Source organism: Bacillus rossius, chromosome 2, assembly GCF_032445375.1.
Source record: "Bacillus rossius redtenbacheri isolate Brsri chromosome 2, Brsri_v3, whole genome shotgun sequence".
NCBI classification, from domain to species: domain Eukaryota; kingdom Metazoa; phylum Arthropoda; class Insecta; order Phasmatodea; family Bacillidae; genus Bacillus; species Bacillus rossius.
In genome coordinates, this window is record NC_086331.1 from 48174502 (window position 1) to 48197543 (window position 23042).

Here is a 23042-nt window from a genome sequence, read left to right on the forward strand (position 1 = left end):
ACATGTTATTCAACCTAACTGTAATGCAAACCTTTTTTTTTAAGAAAAGAACAAGATTTATTAAAGCCATGGAGGTGACCACAAATAAAAATACACCAATCCCTCGCATAGCACGTCTTCAATTAATGCGAATTCAGTTAGCACGATGTAAATTTTACTGCCCTAGTCTCGAATAGCACGTCTGTAAATTTCAGTTAGCACGAAATCGCCACAGGCTAAAAAAAATCTCGGAAACGACGCGACGTCAGGTATGGAATTCGAGGGGGAAGAGTGGTTTGGAATGCGAGGGGAAAGAGATGCGCACGCAGATAAACAAACACCGGGCCATACTGTTGATGCCCGGCCGCAGACCAGGCCGTACCGTTGATGCCCGGCTGCAGACCAGGCCGTACCGTACAGAAACCAAAGCAGATGAAATTGGACACTTTTTTTTAAAAAAAGCAAGATGATAGTGTTAATTTCACCCCAGAAAATATTTAACTAACTTTTATGTTTTGTATATGTACATATTGTACATACAGTAAACTCCCGGTATATCGCGCCCCGATTGATCGCGGAATGGGGAGGGAATGTGTTCACTCAGCACACAGGCAGAGCATGAGTCACTTGACTGAGCAGCGTCGCTGCGTACAAGGCAAAATCAGGTAGTCCGGTGTTTAAAATTCCACTCCAGAATCTTAATTGGTACTTTACTGGACATCTGTATATAAATGTTTTGTTACAACTTAAACCTACAGACGTAATATTATTGGGTAATTCATTGTATTATACAAGTTCATCTTTTTACTTTGGTATAATGTTTTAACATTAAATAGTAAAGTAAATCGGCTAGCGTATTTTTAATCTTTGCCCAGGAATTCCCAGTGGTCCAATATTTACGTGAACCATACTGTACCACTTTTGCCGTGAGGTAGTAAACAAGTCCCGGAAATGTTTATGTGTAGCGGTCTCCCGACCTTTAAACAGAGGCTGGGGAATATAACACTTGCCGATCCGAGCCACACACACTCAGCAATTCGACACAGCGTTTGGTGAAATAAGTAAAGACAAAGTTTAACACGGTTTTTAATACGGCGTCACTGATTGCGCTAAAATTAAATTGGCGCAATTTTTGTTTCCCACATGTGACCATTTATAATTTACTGTAAGCATGGATAATAAAGTTTAACCACTTGACACGATAGACGATTCTTTATTTTTTTATAGTACGAATGCTAGAATCGTTTTTTTCCTGTATCTGCGGCCTGCTTCTACAAAAGACAAGCTATCTGTAAGTAAATCTAGAATTTTTATTTTGTCAATCAAACTCGGTACTTTGCGATTCATATTCGGTTTGAAGTATCATTACGGCCTTTCTTTTTAGAAGACTTTGACCACAGAATCGTGTGTAACCGCACACACTGCACTTACTTTGTTACGGACACTCAGACGAAGCAGATACTGTGGCTGACACCACGAGACTGGCAGCAGCTTGTGTGCCGCACGTGTGTATGGCGGCGTGTGGCGCGCTCGTAGGCCGTGCGACAAACTGTGCGCGGCACGCGGAAAAATAAAAACAATTCAACATTTAATATTTATCTTTAAAATTTATTTTTATTTTTTCACCCGTGTTTAGTGGAAACTGCGGATGCAAAGTCCGCACAAAGGCGGGCCGTCTATACTGTGCGTGCTTGCCGACCTATTAGAACACAGGCGGTGTTTTATGCCTTTTGACCTTGGTCACATCGAAACATCGCGGTTATGCAACAACGCGGGTAAAAGTTATGTCCCCCGACAACCGCGTTAAATAGGGAGTGTACCCGTATTTTAATGTTATGTTTGTGCTCTAGGGAAAATCTAAATCTGTTTATCTGTTAACTGATTTGTTTACATAGCCGCTTTTATAAGAGGTGTGCATAACAAATAAAATGTTTACATATGGCTGTGTGTTTTAAAGTTATATAAAACCGGTTCTTAATTTCATAAAAGTGTTTTAATTTTGTTAAGTTTTAAACATAATAACAAAGGATCCAGCTGCTTGCAACAGCAGGCAGACAGACGCACGCGCGTGTTGAAGGTCACGCCTGGGCGGGCAAGCCAACCTGCTGACTGACGGTAAATATGTTACCACTTATCTCCCGTTACACTGTGCCATGTTTTCTTTATCTAACGTATTCGATGGTAGGCTTAAAAAGATAAATGATATGACATATGCATTTTCAAGTATTATTCTACGCATTTATATTATGTAAAGATTACTTCCCTACACATCTTGGAACACATTAAATAATTTAGCCTTATATTTATGGGGACTAATGCTTCAGAATACGCGATTTCGATTAACACGAACATTTTTAGGAACGAATTAGTCGTGCTAAGTGAGGGATTGGTGTACTCCTCAATAATCAAGTGGAATCTCTTAAATAAAACAATACAAACACATACCTGCCTGTCTTTACTGAAACACTATACAAGATGGCTACACAAGGTTTTTTTCACATGGCTTCTGAGCATCAATACACAATCTAGTGGATTTTTAAGGAACTTCTATTTGTACCATGGAGGTGACATTGAAACAAGGAACAGTAAATGAAGTTAAAATTGCTTAGATAATAGTCTCAGTAAAAATTATGACCTTTATAAAGCAGAACTTTTGGTTTGTATCACATGCCATTTTATGTTATATACCGTAAAACGGGGTGATTTGATACAGAGGGGTGATGTGATACATTTTGACATTTCTCTGGAATATTAGCCCAAAACATAATATAGTTACAATTTTCGCTTCCCCATCCACCAGGTGGCAGCAGTGATATGTGTACAGAGTTTACAGATGAATCCAGTGTTCTTCCCGCCATTTCTCTATGCTCTGTGGATGCAACAGTTTGGTTGTTTAAGCACTAATGTTTTTGAAGGTCAGAAAACTTTCCATATTGCATGAAGAATTTATTTGAAATATTGGATGTTGACTTGTTTGCTGGTAAGTAGCAATATCATACTTGAAGTTCTACCATTGTTAAGTTTTTAATATGGTTTTAGTTTTATAGGTTATGCCATTGTTTAAAATAACAGCTGTTCAGGGGTGATGTGATACACTGTATCACTTCACCCCAGTGTATCACTACACCCCACATATTTACAATTCTTGTAGCTGATGCCAATTACGTGAATTGTTTTAGGTCTAAAATGCCAAGAACTTATAAGAGGCTACCAGGGACTCGTCCCTATGTTCCTGCCAATAAAGAAAGTCTAGAAAAAGCTGTCAAAATGTGCCAGACTGGAGAACTATCATATCGTGAGGCTGCTGAGCAATTCGGTGTTGACAAAATGAAAATTTACAGAACATTAAAAGGCATTAAGCAAAAAACTTATGGAGGGCAAACAACTCTAACTGAAATTGAGGAAACATTACTGAAAGGTAGGTATGCCAGGAGGCTTAGTAGAAAATCCAGATTAACTGTACAGAAAACATACATAGGTATACCATTTAATGTAATTATCACTATTGTATGTATTTTTGTTGTATGTTACAGATAGACTTCTGACTATTAGTGAATGGGGATTTCCATTGACCCAAATGGACTTGAGACTGGTTGTCAAAAATTATCTTGATACCACTGGGCGTTCAGTCAAGAAATTTAGTAGTAATAATCTACCAGGTCTCGATTGGGTGAAGTCATTTATGCAGCGACATAAAAAGGATTTAACTGACAGACTCACAGAGAACATCAAAAGATCAAGAGCTGAGGTATCTGCAGATACAGTGAACCAGTATTTTGATAACCTGGAGGTTAGTCTTTCTGGTGTTCAAGCTTGCAGTATAGTTAACTATGACGAGACTAATCTCACTGATGATCCTGGCAAAAAAAAGGTCATCTGCAGACGTGGCAAAAAACATCCTGAAAATATAATAGACTTTGCAAAGTCTTCAACATCATTAATGTTTTCATGCAGTGCCAATGGAATATTGCTTCCTGTATATGTTGTATACAAGGCGGAGCACCTGTATGAATCCTGGACTGTTGGAGGCCCAAAGTCAACAAGATATGGCAATTCAAAATCAGGATGGTTCGATCAAATTAATTTTGAAGAATGGTTCAAGACGATTGCTTTGCCTTACCTAAAAACTCAACCAGCACCCAGAGTTCTCATCGGAGACAATCTTGGCAGTCACTTTTCATACAGTGTTATATCATTGTGTAACGAAAATGATATAAGGTTTTTGACTTTGCCGAAAAGTTCTACCCATTTGGCACAACCCTTGGATGTGTCTTTCTTTCATCCTCTCAAAGTTGAATGGCGTAAACTGCTAACAGAATGGAGAAATAAGGGTAACAAAGGAACATTATCCAACGTTCAATTTCCTCCTCTTCTCAAGCAGCTCCTGCAAAATGTAGAGAAGAATTGTGCACAAAACATAAGAAATGGATTTCGAAAGACAGGACTTGTACCACTTCAGAGACAGGAGATTTTGCAGCAGCTCCCCAACCAAGGCATAGGTGCAAATCCTCTCACAGTGGGCACCAGTGCTTCTAGTACTAGTTCCTCGATTGATGAAAGTTTCATAGGATTGCTGCGTGAAATGAGGTATGGAAAGTGTGTTGAGAGAAGAAACTTGCCAAAAAGAAGAAGGATAAATGTAGAACCAGGAAAGAGTGTAGGTAATTTGGACTCAAGTGAAAATGAGTCGGAACCAGACACTCCAGGATGCTCCTTCACTAATGATAAAGAGCAGAACTTTGTTGACACTTCCAGTGAAAGTGACGAACATGAATGGGAAATGGAAACGGAAGACAATGCTACAGGTAAAATGAAGATAATACCTGCAAAGTATGAAGAAATAGAAGATGGACAGTACTTGTTGATTAACTTGGAATGTGCTACTAATAAGTTTAGTGCGAAAAGTTCTGATGCAAAGAAGAATCACCTGTTTCCTGCAAAAGTGACCAGTGTTGAATCATCAAGCAGTAATAGTTTAAGGAGAACTGTGAAAGTTAAGTTTATGAAACAATATCGTGCTCACAAGGACACATTTGTATGGCCTGATGTGGAGGATACAAGTTTTATCTATCCGCATGAAGTCGTTTCTAAATTGCCAGAACCTAAAGTGATTTGTTATGGACGAATGCAATTTCCGTTTAATATTCTGTAAATGTTTCCACTCAATTGTGGGTAGTAAGTAAGTGTTTGCCTCGTCAAATTTTACATGGCAAGATGCTAAATTAGCTATCAGAACATGTTTTGTTGAATGTCAATAATCTGAACAATCTAGAAAAAATTTAATTTGCCCAAGTATGTGTGTTTTTTGTGACAATACGTAGTGCTAGTAAGTTTTGTAGAGCAAATTAAAACAATAATATTTGTATTACATCACCTCATTATTATTCTGAAGTGATATATCCATATGTATAAATTGTTGTATCACTACACCCCTTCCTGTGAGGTGAAGTGAGACAGGTGGTTTTTGTAAAATAAAAAATATAAATTAAAAAACTGGATGACTTTCTTTCACAAGACAGTGAAGTACAAGTTAGTATGAGTGTTACTGGATGGTATGTTTTCTTGTTTTGATAGAAATACAAGAATTATTAAAACTTTAATTTGAAAATTGTATCACTTCACCCCATTTTACGGTATCATAGATTTGTACAGCCAGTTTAAAGTTATTATTCTCATAATCTAGATACTTAGGGGTAGTGACAGGCCATGGAGGTGACATTTCAGCCATAAATGCTTTGTTTAGTTAAAAATTAATTTTTATTTTAACTATTAAGTGAAGTATTCATTTTCATCCAGAGTCCTTTTTACTAAAACAATGAAATGCAAATTAAAATAATCAATACAAAAATAGTAAATCATTGTTTACCTTATTTGTCCCTAGATTTCGGAATGACCCTAATAGGGGTCACATCCATGTGGAAGCAAAGACTGGATTGTAAGCCCTTCTTGCTTTTTTTTATGTTAAAGTTGCAACATTTCACAAAAATTGAAATTTCAAGGTCAAATAACTGCCAAAAATTACAGGTTTTGGGCTGACATACCTCTACTGGTACTGAACACAACCTACAAGTTTTTTTTTTTTTGTGGTTCACTGTGGTTTCTTAGCTGTAGGCTCTCAAAAATGTACAGAAATTCACTTGTATGCTTTCCCATTAAATATATACAATTAAATATTTTTTGCTATATATTTATGATCCAAATAATATAAGTTTCAGAAAGCTTAGTAGTGTAATAAATATGTAATGTATAGGCCTACTGTATGACTAATAGAAAACACCACATGGAACAAGTCTGTACCAGTTATCCTGTATGATAACTGGTTGAAACTGGTTCTTGTAGGCTAAAACCAACTAGCTCCAGTGTTACCGTAGCCAGCAAGTCAGTGTGCAGTGAACTTTAATAGAGTCAACAAGTGCATAGTTTATGAAAAACATTCTTGCTAAAGTTTTGTTGTACCTAACGCATGAGTGAGGTATATATACAGCACAGTATTATGATTTAAGTATGGCTTGTTCTGTCGGCTCTTATCTAAATGAATTTTGTCAAAATAATTCATATGGTGTATCAGTGATAAGTCTAGCATCTGGGTTAAGCGATTCTGATCGATTTCTAGTGCAGAAGAGAGTAGGACTAAATGAAATAAACATCATTACAAAAAGTATGTTCATAAATTCAGCCATTTATTTGGAAAGTCATGTAGTGATCCTTTTAGCTTTCACAAAAAAGTTATTACAAAAAACCTGAGGGTAATTACTTTGTGCATGTCTGAGAAATGGCCCTCCTTGCGGCTTGTGCCTGGGAAATCAGTTTGTTCTTCATGCCACAAAAGACTTGCTGTTCCTAACGCTGAAGTTAATATACTGAAGATGACATTGACCAACTGTTCACAGACCCTGACATAGTTATAGAGACTCTGAATCAGGTGGGCAAAACTTTAGGTGTTTCTCCCATTAAGATAAAGATGTTAAGTAATGAGAAAAAGCATTTGGAAGTCAAGCGCACAGTGAATAAGTTTTCGGGTGCTGTTAAGGAAAAACTTAGTTACTCTTTTAATATTGATTGCAGGTGTGCAAGGAGGCAGGTTGATGCGGAGTGGTGGTGGTGTGCAGGTGTGCAAGGAGGAAGGTTGATGCAGAGTGGTGGTGGTGTGCAGGTGTGCCAGGAGGAAGGTTGATGCGGAGCGGTGGTGGTGTGCAGGTGTGCAAGGAGGAAGGTTGACACGGAGCGGTGGTGGTGTGTAGGTGTACAAGGAGGAAGGTTGATGTGGAGTGGTGGTGGTGTGCAGGTGTGCAAGGAGGAAGGTTGACGCAGAGCGGTGGTGGTGTGTAGGTGTGCAAGGAGGAAGGTTGATGCGGAGTGGTGGTGGTGTGCAGGTGTGCAAGGAGGATTATTTATTACGATGTACTAGAAGAGGAGGATAGAAACAGGAAGGCAACCGACAATGCTGCACAAGACATAGAATATCTTAGTCAGTGTGTGAAAGAGAGAATAAGAGTTTGTACTTCAAATGAAGAAAAAATTAAAGAGATAAGTGTAGTCCCACATAGTTGGACAATTAGGAAAACAGTAGAGGAACTGGGTGTAAGTGAATACCTAGTAAAACAAACCAGAAATCCTTGTTGAGAAACATGGCATCATCCCTGAAGTAAATTTGTAAAAATTAGGGAGGAAAACTAGTCAAGAAATTAAAGACCACGTTGTGAAGTTCTATGAAAGTGAAGATGTAAGTAGGATGTGTCCTGGGATGAAAGAAACCAAATCGGTACGTCTTGAAAATGGAGTGAAAGAATTAAAGCAGAAAAGACTGATACTTTGTAATTTAAAAGAGCTGTACCAACAATTCAAACAGGAGCACCCATTGACAAAATTCGGTTTTTCTAGCTTCTGTGTCCTTAGGCCTCAGTGGTGTAGCTGGCGCTAGTGGAACACACACAGTATGTGTTTGCTGTATACATCAGAATGCGAAATTAATGGCCGCATCTCTAGGCCTTTCCGATTGTAAATCTCTGCTTTCTACAATAGTGTGCAACATCAAAGATGAAAATTGCATGATTGGTCAGTGCTCACAATTTCCTGGTGTTGATGCACTGGACTTCAATGAACTGTGCCATGAAAGTATAGATGATGATGAAAATACAATATTTTATCGACAGTGGGTTGCTATTGATCGATGTAAGTTGGTCACCATTTTGGAACCATTCTCTGAATTCAAAGAAAATTTTACTATGAAGTTCACTGATTTAAAGAGTCATCATATTATTGCCAAGAGTCAATCACAGTTTCTCAAGGACACGAAACGGAATTTGCCAGAAAATGAATGTGTTGTCATTGCGGATTTCTCTGAAAATTACACATTCGTGTTGCAAGATGAAATTCAAAGTTACCACTGGGCCAATGTCCAAGCCACTAAGCTGAAGAAGATCGTGTTCTTTTCTGATGGATGTGCAGGTCACTATAAAAATAAAAAAAACTTTTCTAACCTCTGTAAACATTACGATGATTTTGGTGTGCATGCGGAATGGCATTTTTTTGCTACCAGACATGGAAAAGGCCCAAGTGAAGAGATAGGCGGAACAGTAAAGAGGCTTGTAACAAAGGCGAGTCTACAACGGCCAACTGAGTTCAGAATATTAAAGGCATAGACTTTGTACTGGTTACTGCAGAAGATGTACAAAAAGAGCATGAAACTCTGAAACACCGCTTTGAAGAAGCAAAAACATTTGATGGAACTAGAGAACATCATTGCTACATCCCATTGGATAGATCAACTCTTCGCGTCAGTAAGATTTCTGCATCTGTTTGTTCGAAACACATTAAATTCAAGACTGACAGAACTTCACAATTATTGAGTATCAAGGGCATAAACGAAAATGATTACGTTGTATGCGTGTATGACAGAAAGTGGTTTATCGGAAAAGTTATTGATGTGTCCGAAGCAAATGATGATGCGAAAGTAGTGTTCTTCAAACCTGCTGGACCCACAACTACATTCAGCAAGACAAACAATGATGTTGTTTGGGTGAAGAGTGCTAATATCATTGACATTCTGTCACCACTAGACTTCACCACGGCCACAGGGAGAACCTACAACGTTTCTCAGGAGAAAAGTACAGAACTTTGTCATAAGTTAAACTCGTTTTTGAAAACAGTGAAAGCTGCGGAGAGTTCGTAGGCTACGGCATGTTGACAAAACATTTGTTCCTGCTAAACTGCAAACAGACTTGGCCTTAACTATGTTTATATTGTGTGACAATTAATGTAAGGTAAACTATTTTACAAAACTCTCTCATTTTATCATTTTAGTGTTTTAAAGAAAGAGTTAAAATATTTATTAGTAAGATATTGCTTTCACAAATGGTCGTAATTGCAGTTAAATTTTCCATTTAATGCAAAAATTCAAGCTACATTTATGTACAAATTTTAGAGCTTGTAGCTAAGGAACCACAGTGAACCACAAAATGAAACTTGCAGGTTGTGTTAAGTACCAATAGGGGTATGCCATCCCAAAATGTGTAATTGTTGGCAGGTCCCCCCCCTTAACAGTTATTTGACCTTGAAATTTCGATATTTTTTTTTAAATGTTGCAACTTTAACATAAAAAAAAGCAAGAAGGGCTTATAATCCAGTCTTTGCTTCTTAATGGATGTGACCCCTATTAGTCATAGTTCTTGAAGAAAAATTGCCAGTCAGTGGTTCGTAGCCCTTCACCATCAGTATGACCTTGAATTTGGCCATTTTGTTCATTTTTTGGCACACTTTTAAGTCCCATTTTCCCCTAGTACCTTAAATGCTTGTTTGCATGTATATACCTTACATGATACCTTAGAATACCTTCTTTCAACCAGCCAAAACCAGAATGTTCTAATTGTAATAGACAAAGTACAGCATTAATTTTTCGAAACCCTAAAATACACACAGTTTCATGTGTCTCCGTGTAGAAAAATTAGCCTAATTTCAATATGGCTGCCAATAAAAAGTTTAAAAAATTGGTTTGTAGTGTTCAATAGTTGGTACATCTATGGTATAAATATAAAAATTAAATAAAATAGTCGTACAACCCCACTTAGGTGATTTCACATGGAATGACCCCCCAGTCAGATGTGCAGATTTGCTGAATTTCAGTTCTTTGGAAATTCTGAGAACCAAAATAACTAATATAATAAAAAAACCTGGTTTAAACCAAAAAAAAGTTTAAAATAAAAAAGGGGTGTGGCTGTGTCATGGACACGGCTGTATATGTTGTACATGAATATGTGTACATAACAGGTAATATTTTCTATACAAAATATAAAATATTCTTTTTTATGTATTTTATCTTTTTTTTATTTTAACACCATATATATTAACTGTAACTCTTTTACACTAATGTTTTATGTACTTATGCAATCGATAGATTTTTAAGAGAGCTGGCGATTGAAACTTAAACGAATGCCGTAGCTTCTCCGAGTCAAATGTTATACTAAATGTAAATCTTGAAATGCAGCAAAATGACCTCAAAATGGCGGCGCTTCCCCCTCCACCGTACGCAATGTGTCACATTACTCACTTAGCATAACAAATTCTTTGATCCTTTAGCTATCCAGTGGTGTAATTAAATTTTGGATGGAGATGATAAATATGTAGCTGCAACACCAAACTATATCCCCCGATTTTGTTATCATTCGTTTTTTAAATTGCCTCCCACTATGGAAGCAATTTTAAAGACGTATTCACGTCAAAACAGGGTGTTTGGTTTTTTTCCAAACCTGTTGCTAATTTCAGGCACATTACGAATAAATATTTTGAAAATGGGACTACCTATATTTTCCACTGAGCAGAAGCCCAATCGCAAGTGTATAAATCAATCAAAATTTAAAAAAAAAAATAGCCTTAAAATCTCACAAAATATTAAATACCTACTAAAAGGAAAACTTTTTTTTTTAATAATGAATTCATATTTGAATGCTTACAAAAATCTAGCAGCAAATGGGTCCCATTTAGTCATTCATTTTTATTTAACTGAGTGGTCAATCTCAAGAGTGATCTTACAGTAAATACACCAACTATGTAGGCTAAGGTTCAAACCCACTTTATAACCTATAGCTGAGTTCAAATTTATTGCCAGCCTACATGCCCTAAATCAGTGGTCCTTAACTTTTGCAAGGTACACCATATGTATAGCTACATGATTTACCATAATCATGATAAATGTTTTTTTTTCACAATTTGCCCCTCATTTTTTGAGATCACAAAATTAACATAAATCCAATTACAGTGAAAGATCTTTAATCAGCATTCTATATGGTTCGGTATTCTGTGATCCAACACCAATCGAGCAACTGGCGTTCAGAACATTTTTTTGGGTGGAGATTCAAGCTCAGACCCCCCACATCATTCTGTGGGCCCCATTGCTAGAAGTCATGATGCTGCCCCCCCCCCTCCCCCTTTTCTAACAGAGATAAAAAAAAATGTTTTTTCCTTTATGTATTCCAGTATTGCTTTAGTTATATATTTTTTAACCTTTCCGCAATTATTTTTAAAACACATTAAAACTAGTCTTAAGGCAGAGTTTCGATTGTCAACGTAAATTGATTTTGAATAATGGCAAATAAATGAGTGTAAGTGTTCTGCACTGTCAGCATGGTGTCATGTCAAGTGGTGGTGGTTTTGTTACTCACAGTTGTAGATTCAGACACGTTCTGTACGCACAGCATATTCCGAATAATATTACTCTGGTGTAATAGGTATTTCATCGGTAACTAAATTTAGGTCTTACTGTTTGATTGTTTTCTATGATTTATTTAAAATTGTCTACGTTTTTGTTTTAAGTTCTTTTTCTTTCCTTCGCAGGCCCCCTAGACCCATGGGCCCCGTTGCCATAGCAACGCTAGCACCGGCCATGTGGGAGCCCTGTTCAAGCTGTAGATCTTGGATGTCAGGTCACATTACTACGTTGCCAGCATTTATAGTTTGTTTACAGTTTATAGTTGCTGTCAGTTTTCATTTCAGTATATTTTATAGCGAGTTATATTTTACATTTGGTATTAACGTTAAAATTATATTGACGTTCGATAATCTGGCAAAATTGCTAACCTGGCATGGTCATGGTTCAGAACATGATGGATTAAAGACCTTTCACTCAACTTTCATTTAGGTAAATAAAACATGTTTCATATTAAAGAGTACTTTGGGTCTGCTAAACAATATTTTCCAAAGTTTACCTAATACTTTTATGAAACAAAAGATGTTGTGGTGCAAAATGATACTAAAAAAATAATACAATAGCAGTAGCCTATTACATTTTAACTTTGACATTGCAGTTCATGTTTAACAATTTGCCTTGGTTAAACTATATTCCTAAGGATTTCTAGAGAATCGCAAGATCAAGTTTTAGCTAGTATGTATCAAGAAAACAGAAGGGTGGCAACATTGATAAGGGAAATCTCTCATGGAAAACCATCTTGACTAAGCTATAATAACACACTTCATTATGAAGTCACTAAGTTTAGATTACAGGTAATATTAGGGCAGTTCCATGAAAAGGTCAACCATGGTAGCAAATATTAAAATTAACATAACCTAGAAATGTTTTATATCATTGGAAAGCTAACATATTTCTCTACCAGAAACTAGGCCTTAGATTAGTCTTTAACTTTGTGATGTAATTAATAATGATGAACAAACCTAATAAAAATTATTCTCTTAGTAGTTTCAATTGTACGCAAATTGCTTTCTTGGCTGATCTTGATGACATACTAATACTATATTAGATTGGTTTCTAAGCCATTCAATTTGTGTGGCCTAATGCTACACGTAGAAACTATAATTAAGAAGACTAAATCATATAACTGTTCTATAAACCTCCCTCAAAGCAGGTGTTTTTTTAGTTTTACGTCCGACACCAAAATGTGTATTCAGTTTTATACAGCCCACAAGGCTAGTGATATAATTCTAACAACCCACATACAAAGTAGGTTTGTACTGATCTTTACTTTCTATACATAACAAAAGATTGCTATGAATTAAATTTTTATATAACTGGGGGGTCGGACGTAAAAATAATTTTACGTCCGACACCAAATTTAATAATATTTACATTTAATACCAAATTATATTTTCAGTGATTTTATGAAGTAATTAACCGCCTATATTGTAAATATCTTTATTTATATTTGTAGAACATAATTTTTGTTTTGTAAGTTGCACACCTGCACTTGTGCATTTTGGTTATTCACATGTCACCCATGCTGGCCTTCACAGTCCTTTCTATTGTTGAAACTGCAGTATTTTTGTAGTGAAATACATTCTTCAACAGATAAAGAAAGCTACACCAACAGCAGTGTAAGTAATTTATGTTCATTATTGTAGGCAGTTATTTGTTTACTATGATGTATACTGTAAACACATCTGTTTACAATACTCCCATATTATATAGAGTAACTCCTAACCTAAAAATTAATGTTTATAATACTTTCATGGGAAAAGTTAATAAGCCAAAGTTTAATGGAACTTATTTGAGGAATAAATGTTATGTCTGAAATTAACAGTTACAGTCTTTTTGCTTCCTAAGGGCCTACGCCCTTTTATAATATATCTGAAGCACTCTCTTCATTACTTATCTTTCTATAGTTTATTTAATTTTTCTTTTCTTTTTAGGTCATGGCAAAGATCAGCAACAAAGAAAAGATGGCACGTCGCAGAGCAAGAATTAAGGGTGGTGATCCAGTAAAAAGAGCAGAATTATTAGAGAAAGATCGATTAAGGAAAGCTAAATATAGAAAACAACAGAAGGAAAGTATGTCTGAGCCAGAACTGAAGAAGTTACGTGCAAAGGAAAGTGAAAGAGTGAAATGTTGGTATCATAACAAAAAAGGTGAGCCAGCAACAATTGAAAAAAACAGTGACATACCTTTGTGTTCAACTCCATTTAAAACAAAACAGTCTTTAGGAAAGGCTATGAAAAAAATTCAGCGTAATTTGCCAGTGTCTCCACGAAAAAGGCAACATGTTGTGCAATGTCTAGCTAACCAATGTGGCTTTAAAGTAACTCCTCCAATAGGAAGAACCAGACAAAATGAAGTTTCAGAAAAGTTAAGAAAATGGGTTCATATATTTTATCAGAATGATGATGTCAGTTGGCAAGCACCAGGAAAGAAAGACAGAGTAATATACAAAGATGTAGACAAGGATGGAAATAAAGTGAAACGTGAAGTCCAGGCTCGTTATCTCTTGGTGTCACTAGGTGAGGCGTATAAGGTATTTGTAGAGAAACACCCACAGGTTACAATTTGTCGAGCAAAATTTTGTGCACTTCGTCCTAAACACTGTAAACTTTTTTCTCAAATTCCACATTTTGTGTGTGTATGTTCCTATCATGAGAATGTCAGATTGTTGCTACTGGCACTGAAAGACTTTACAGACTTGCCAACAGATTTTGATTCCTTCATTACTACTCTAGTGTGTGATGCTTCATCCAAAGATTGTATGACCAACCGTTGTGAATCTTGTACTAACAGTATAAGTCAACATACACCTAAAGATGAAGATCTGAGAAAGCCACTTAAATATTCTCAGTGGCAAAACAATGATGGACATTCAGAGAAGATGGAGATACTGAGTAGTGTGCAAGAAACATTTGAAGATTTGAAAAGCAAGTTGAAAGACTTTTTATTAATACCTATATCAAACGCATTCAAGCAAAGACATTTGAAACCATTAAATCAAATGTTAATGGCAGTGAAATTGTGATTCAAGTTGATTTTGCAGAAAATGCATCTCTGGTGAACCAAAATGAAATACAATCAGCTCACTGGAGCCATGGACAATCAACTTTATTTACAATTTATGCATGGATTAATAAAAACCTAACTGAAGGGTGTGTAATAGTATCTGATGATCTTGAACACACCAAATTACAAGTTTTTTGTTACATTAATCATATTCTTACGTATTTGAAAACTTCCTACCCAGATATTAGTACAGTAAATATATTCTCAGATGGTGCTTCGTCACAGTTCAAAAATCGTTTTATTTTTTCAGTACTTGCCAAACTGGAAGAAATTCACACCATAAAACTTAAATGGCATTTCTTTGCGACTTCGCATGGAAAAGGTGTTGTTGACGGTATTGGGGGAACAATTAAAAGAAGTGTCTGGAACCATGTCAAGGCAAGTAGAAGCATTGTAAACACACCAGAAAAGTTTGCAAGAATTGCAGCAGAGTGAAATCCCAACATCACTGTGTGTTACATCACAGCAGAAGAGAACAGAAGCAAGAACAACACAGTAGCTGAGATATGGGCCAAAGCATTGCCAGTTGCAAACACACACAGTGTTCACTGCGTTACTCCTGTTGGAAACAAGTACATTTTAGTTGGTGGTACCAGTGACAGTAATGAAGTATTTAGGAAAGTGAAAATAAGCAGAGATGAGGGCAGTAACAGTGAAGGAGACATCATGAGTAATAGCACTAAATGTAATCACGTGAATCTAGACGACTGGGTTATAGTTAAGTATGATGGCAAACTGTTTCCAGGGCTGGTGAAAAAATTAAGGCCAGATTATGTTGATGTATCTGTTATACATCTCTCAGACACTGGTAGTTACTACAAGTGGCCTTCACAAGAAGACTGCATTTCATATTTATTTAGTGATGTGGTAAAAAAAATTGATGCCCCTATTGTGACTGGGAGTAGAGGCCAGTTTCAGTTCACTAGCAAAATATGTGATAATTAAGATTCAACCAATTTCAATTCATGTTCATTTCGTGATTGCCAACATTTCCTGCTCCTAGTTTGTTATCCATATAGAGTAGGCCTAATGTTAGCATTTTTGTTAGTGGTAATACAGTGAAAGAAATATATCTCAAGGAAAGTGAGAATAAGAAGAGAGAAAGACTGTGACAGTGACACTTAAGAAGAAACATCAGTTATAGTGATAAATGTAACCACCGAAGCCATATACTGGATAATAAGTTAAGTTCCTTTAGTATTTTTAGTTAAGCTTTGTGAACCAAGTATTTTTTTGTCATACATTTTACGTCCGACCCCATCATTTTACGTCCGACACCAAAGTTTAAAAATGTATACATTTATGATAACTAAACAGTATGATTCATCTAATATATGCACATTCTTTGTTATTATTCAGGCAAGCTGAAAAAAATTATAACATAATTTAATAATTTCATTTTTCACAGACATTAGTTACTTTAGCCCCTGATGTGCCAAATGTTTTGTTTTCTGTTTTACGTCCGACACCAAAAATAAAAAACAAATTGTTGCCTTGCATGTTAGCAAATTCGAACCATTCCATGTCAGGATGTACCCTATAATCTCTCTTTTTTTACTCAAGCATTAATATTAATGATACATGGAAAAGAATAGTAATACGAAGAAGATTACTCAACAAATTTGTTTCCAAATTTTACGTCCGACACCGTGGAACTGCCCATTAACAAATTTTAACATGTGGTTGGAAAAGTCGTAGTACTTAACAATTATCGCGACCAAAGCATGGCGGCATTCGCATTACTGCACAGGCAGAAGTTTAAATCATTAATTACACGTTAAGTTCTTGAAATATCACAATGTGCCTGGGTGAATCTCAGATTACGGGAAATAATTGGTCTCTAGTGAATTGCTAAGAGTCCAGTGACAGTTCTACTACTTTTAATCTATTTTCTTACAGCTACAGATGACCTCTAAATGAGTCGTGTGTGTGTTCCAAGATTTATTTCAAAATATAAAAATATAAAAATTAAAAACCTTGTAAAATGTCATTAGCATGGCTGTCCCAAGACACAGTATACAAAGCTGTAGGTTGACTTGTGAACCAAATTGCTTAAGTTTGAAACTTATCTACAGATTTTTGAAAAATGTATAGGTACTTTATTGACTGATTTCTGAATATAAGTTTTATTTCAGTTTTGAAAATGCTCAGAGTACTTTGGATCAAAGTTGGTCCCTAGTGTTTTGTGTCATTAGCATGGTCAAAGATTGTAAGCTCTTGGAAGATAAAAAAAGGTTTGGTTGTTATTCTTTTATTGACAAGGATATTTAGTTTCCATTAGGTTGGCAGAACTAACTTGGTTTTGGAGGTAACTACAAGCCTAAGTTGATGTTATAATATATTGTGTGACTTTTTATGGTGAGTATGAAAATTGATTGACATTAGCATGGATATTGTAACTGCTATAAATAGTAATTATTAAAAAATATTTTTGTTCAGTATGATTGTTATCTATGTTTACTTCTTCATGGCTTAGTGAAAGTATAAATGGGTCTTCAAAGATTAATGTGAGGTTAGGTTAAAGTAAAAATTTTCATTAGCATGGACAAATTCATTGTCATTAGCATGGGCATTTCTGAACTTGCTGACCATGCTAATGACACCAGTCCATGCTAATGAAATATTTTTCTTTTACAGTTGGGTAGGGTACTATACATATTTTCACGAAAACTCTTGAGTTATAAACATCAAGTTAAATATTTTGCTTTGAGGTTTTTAAGCAGTTTATTCATAAATATATGCTTAAAATTTAGATTTGTTCATTTCAATTTGAAAATCCAAACTATGTTTTGAATGATATTTACGGAGTATGTTTCCTATGTTTATATGGTTACAGATTAACTTGTAGTATGGCTATAAAGAAAGCTGCAATGAGTACAGCAGAAAGATTGAAGAAAAAAAAGAATGTGAAAAAAGAAGAGAGAAGCTCAAAAAAGACCCTGAAAAACTCAAAGCTCTCCAAGAAAAGAAACACAAAATATACTTGAAAGCAAAAGTTACCGGCAAGGTGAAACTTGTTGCTGATTTTAATGAAACACAGAAAAGACAGAAACGAAAAGAATGGAGGCAGGCAACTAAAAAATACAGAAATAAAAAGAGGAAGAAGAAATGCAGGCATATTTACAAAATGCACAAAATGTGTGTGATTCAGAAAGAGTCAGTCAAGAATAATGAAAACATACCATGCACATAGTCTATTCTGAAAGAGAAAGAATCAGCACACAAAAAAAGGGAGGAAGAAAACAAATTCGACAAAACAAAACAAAAGCTTACCGGCAAATTAAAAAATTGGGAGCAGTAAACAGTGCCCTTATGAAAAAGTACCACAAATACAAGAAAAGGTATCAGAGATTGCAGGACTCCAACATTAACTCAAAATAAGAAAGTGAAGAAAAATCTCCGCGGAAGAAAAGTGCCTAATGATGTTCGCCATAAACTGGTGTTTGCAGAAGTAATTACAAAGGAACTGGAAAGCAAATTTGATAGCATTAAAAAAGTGAAAGAGAAACAAATTTTTACAAAGGTGATCTCTGGAAGAATTTTAAAAACGTATAGAATGCTGACTCACACTAAGCATTTTCTCCCCTTAAAACTGCATCTTACAAACAAAAGGCGTTCACATGAATTAATTTATGAAAGGCAAAAGAAAGCAAGTATTGAATTTACGAAGAGGAAGACGTGAATTTTTAGAAAATGAGGGTAATTTTACTTTATGCCCAGGTAAAAAATATGTGGATTCAAGAAATGGGAAGCAACAGCAGAAACGCTATTTGAACAACACATTAAAAAATCTGCATGCAAAGATTCTACAGGCAGAGAACTTCAGGATCAGCTATAGTTCATTCTGTAGATACAAGTCTTCTTGGATTGTTCCCAGGGAAGTACATGAGAGAAATACGTGCCTCTGTGCTAAGCACGAAAACATGAAGCTTCTTATTCAAAAACTATATTTCTTGGAAATTATTAAAGAAAGAAATATTGATGATTTGTTAAAAGCTCTTACATGTGAGAAAACTAGTGAAGAATGTCTAGCCAGAGGGTGCCCTCTTTGTACAAACAAGCATATCACATTCACAGAAAAGAATTTGACTTTGATGAACAAACCAATGTAAAACAATGGTGTCAGTCCATCACCATCTGGCTCAAGAGCTGCTTTCTTCGTTTTTAAAGATCTCTAGAGCAAAATGACATTGTGTGTGATGTTTAACCTTACCATGTTGGTGCACTTTAATTTTTACTTGTTTTCAAATAACTATGGAAAATTGAACTAGGGCTATAATTTTAATGTTTAAATATGCATGATCTTTTAAGATAAAAAGTGGACATTGTAATTTTTTTCAAATTTCAATACCAAATTATACAGTTCTATTATTAAAATGGTGTTTACTGGTAGCATTATGTGAACTATTGTTGTTTTTCTTCTTCAAATATTTGATTCAAAGTAAATGGCTTTTTTAATTTTTTGAACCCTAAATGTGTAAGAAGGTTTGATGATCAATAACATAGTAATTGTTTCATAAAGGTGTATGGAAACCGTACATTTTGTGACTTTGTTTTCCTTCTCAATAAGCCTAATTGTTATTTAATATTAAAAGAATAAATTAACAGGTTTCTTTTTTAATTTCATTTATCTATGTATTTCATCTGGACAGAATTGCCTACTTACTGTCTACACTTTTTGTATGCTTAATCGTTTGCATGGCGTCATATGTATCTAATTGTGTGCCAACCATTAAAGGCTTTGTCCTGTTGGTTGGCATGTTACAATTACAAATAAATAATAAATAAATAAATAAATAAATAAATAAATAAATATGTCATTAGCATGGATGCTTTTGTCATTAGCATGGTTGCTTGAATTTTGAAGTTTTAAAAAAAGTTATAATGTTACATTTTCAGCTCTGCTGACAGGATACATCTCTTCATCTACCTTTGAGTAGGAGCTCATATTTTTTTTTTAATTTTTAAAACTCATTGTGAAAATAAAAAAAACAGCACAGTAAAATGGCCTGTAATCTGAGATTCACCCGCCTACACAGAATGATTAGAAATAAACAATGAAATGAAAAAAAAAAAAAATATCCAGTATATATTATTTTTAGTGGCACCCCTTCAGTAAACAATTACCCCTTGAAAGATTAATTCTACCACCAGCTTTGATTCAGCTTAGGATTAGTCTTAGTGCTACAGACCCTAAGCATGAGTCTGATAGCAAAGTGATTTAGTAACTCTATTCCAATACTTAGTATATACTAGCTCAGAAATAGATCGTTCTATTATATTAAAACATGTTATTTTAACACTACAATACATGTTAAGAGTAACTAATGAGTACCCACAGACCCTTACCTCGATGGGCAACTTCCGTGGTATGTTCTCTAGCGATTCTTCGCAACTTTACACCATCAATCGAATGTGTCAAGCAGTGTTTTTTTCTTAGTTCTGCATGCAAAATCTTGCCATTGTCACTTTCACTTGAATTGCTTGAATAACGCCTACCCATTGCATCGTCCACATAACCAGTGTTTGATAACTTCCTGTAATCGTGATGAACCCTTTTCCTTTTGTTGCACCCAATTTGTTGGTCCTCACGCCTTACCTTAACGCGGTCTGATTCAATTTCATCGTACTGCACACAACTATCACTCCCTTTGGTCCCTGTAGATAATATTCCAGGTAAATTTACACATGCATTATCTTTACGCTTCTCTAATCGCGTTTTTGATATTGTTAAAACGATACCCGACTTAGAGGTACCATTATTTTCACTATTACTGTTTTGTTGATTCGAATTAACCTCTTCTCTATTTCTTGACGTAAACTCGTCCATATTTTCGGAAGCCATTTTGAATTTAAACACGAATTCGAAGTAGTAAACAGTGTACTTCCAAGGTAAAGCAATGGCCATCACAATAATATAACGAAAGTATAACTGACCTCTAAAATTAATATTTGCATCAATTTTCTTGTACAATTTAATTCACCACTTAAAAGCGATAATGAAATAACTGAAAACCCCATATTATAATATCTTATTTAAATAAATCACTCTAACTTCAAATATTGTTGATTGAGGCCGCTGAATTTTGTTACATCTCCCCACCATAAGTATAAAGTCGTGCTTTCGTGCACAGGGAAACATTGTAAAACATGTAGCCCAGTGAACTAGTGCGATTCGTCTTACCACAACGACAGTGAGAAGGCTCACAGTGGGGCAGATGACCAAGTTTCCCGGAAAAAACTTGTGACCTCTATAATGCTATTGACGTCGACCCAAGTGTCGACCCAGCTCTCACAGCCCGTTATGCCACGCCAATGCCTTCTCTTGCCCTGTTTTGCGTGTGCGCCGATTGTGCTGTGCGGCTAGAGCAGGGGAGGGAAGACAGATTCGCGCGCCAGGGGAATTCAGCTGTAAAACACATAAGGACTGGACGTGACTAATTATTGTAAATATTCATTAACATTATTTTATTGTAAATAGTTTATTTTATTATTTGAAGTGTTATAAGTTTTTACTTGTTCACCAGGCGCCAAAGCCGTGGCTTCCGCCTGTGACCAATGAGCGTGTTCCGCGGGCTCGCGATGAGGGGAGAAACGCGGGCGGTCGGGCGCGCCAGGCGAGGAAGGGAGGCAGTCGGCAGCTGGACGCGAGAGACAGCGGACGTGTCTGTGACATCGCTCCGAGATGGTGAGATTGGAACGGGCGCGGTGTCTTGCTGTAGTTCCAGACTTTGCCGAGGAGAAGGGAGTTCAGTTTTTGCAGTCGCATTGTCATTGAGTCGAGTTTGTCACTTCATCATTCAGTCGCATTTTACATCTTGTCAATTTTCTCACGTGTGTGCTTCTCTGGAGTTTTGTGAGTCGCGGAGTATTTTGTAGACTGGATATTCACCATCGCCTGTACAGTGTTTTTTCGTGTCCTCCCGGACATTGTGTTGTCCAGTCGGACGGTCATCTTATTGCACGAGTCATAGCGAATTCAAGTCTTTGCTGCGTGAGTAATACTCGTCACGGGCGGGACGTCCTGTATTTTCAGTACAGTATAAGTGCGCGGAACCGGGCTTCGCCCTATAGCAATAGTCACAGGCGGAAACGCGGCAGCCCCATGTAAAGGGTTCATCTTATCGTGCATAAAGAACCAGGAAACTGTATTCGAGTTGTGTTATTTTAATTCTGGAGACTAAGTCCCTTGGCCACGCGGCCCGAACCCTGAGTAGCCGGCAAAACAGTATCATTCAGGGACTAGTCGGCCGGACGACGTCACTATAATGCAATTTATCATTACTGTTACCACATCCTGTCACTAAATGAGCAAACAAAATCCAAAATCAGCATTCAGTTCGAAGAAGTTCCTCCCACATAGCATGAAAGCTTGCAGCAAGCCTATCAGTTAGCTTGAATTTGGCATGCTATGCAAGCTTGAAGCATCAAGCTTGATTCAAGCTTGATTCAAGTGCTTTGTAATCCATTGCGACCTACACTTGTTTTCGGCAAGCTTGCCAAAGGCATGAATTAAACTTTCCATGCAAGCTTGACGCATCAAGGTTGATTCAAGCTTGATTTAAGTCATCTGTGAGCTATATAGATCCTTTTTTTTTCTCGGTATGCTTGCCAAAGGCTTGAATTTGACTTGCCGTGTTGCAGCCCTGTTGCATCCTGGGAGTTTAGTATTTTTGTTTCCGTTTCCATGTTCCTTTATTTTTTCTGGCCAGAGCTTAAATACTCCATATTGCCGAAGTTGAATAAGGCTATGACGCTGTCCCCGTTGCCTGATCTGAATTTTATGTGAATTAGAAATGTTTTGATTAATTTTGATCTCAAGGGCGGAGTTCCTGGCCTCGTGGCTGCAGGCAGGGACGCATCGACAAAGGACTCCCCGGGCTGATATGGCCTCCCAGGATGCCTTATTAATAAAAACACACACGTACTTTTAGCTGGTTTATTCCGTCGCACACTTTACATGTTACACGCTCACGTAACTGGCTGCATCATCGTCGACCTAAGCTCCACTCACGCCACCCTCTATTGGCGGACTTGTTACGGCCACATGGTAACCCGGTGGCAAGTACGTTGATAGGGGTTGTTCCCGGCGAGTTGTGAGTGGGATGCTCGGGCGGTAAGTCTGTTCCTACCTACGTGAAAGTTTGCGGAACGCAACGTGAAATGCGTGGGCGACTGGCCATACAAAATTACTTAATACAAAACACTACACTACAGTCACTGTGGTTAGTCCCGGGTTCGGACCAGGTCCGGGTGTCCCACGCAGGTGGTTATACAATGGCGGCTACTCCGCGT

The 23042-nt window shown here is 36.6% G+C and overlaps 1 protein-coding gene across 1 annotated transcript in view; it reads right to left on the bottom strand.

Annotated features, from left to right (window-relative positions):
* LOC134529271 (uncharacterized) overlaps positions 1 to 20601 on the bottom strand; it is a 218129-nt gene extending 197528 nt beyond the window's left edge. Inside the window, exon 1 of the mRNA XM_063363167.1 lies at positions 20097 to 20601. Within this exon, the coding sequence (XP_063219237.1) occupies positions 20097 to 20592 (496 nt within the window). The 5' untranslated portion in view covers positions 20593 to 20601. The remainder of the gene's footprint in view (positions 1 to 20096) is intronic.
* Positions 20602 to 23042: the final 2441 nt, after the last annotated feature.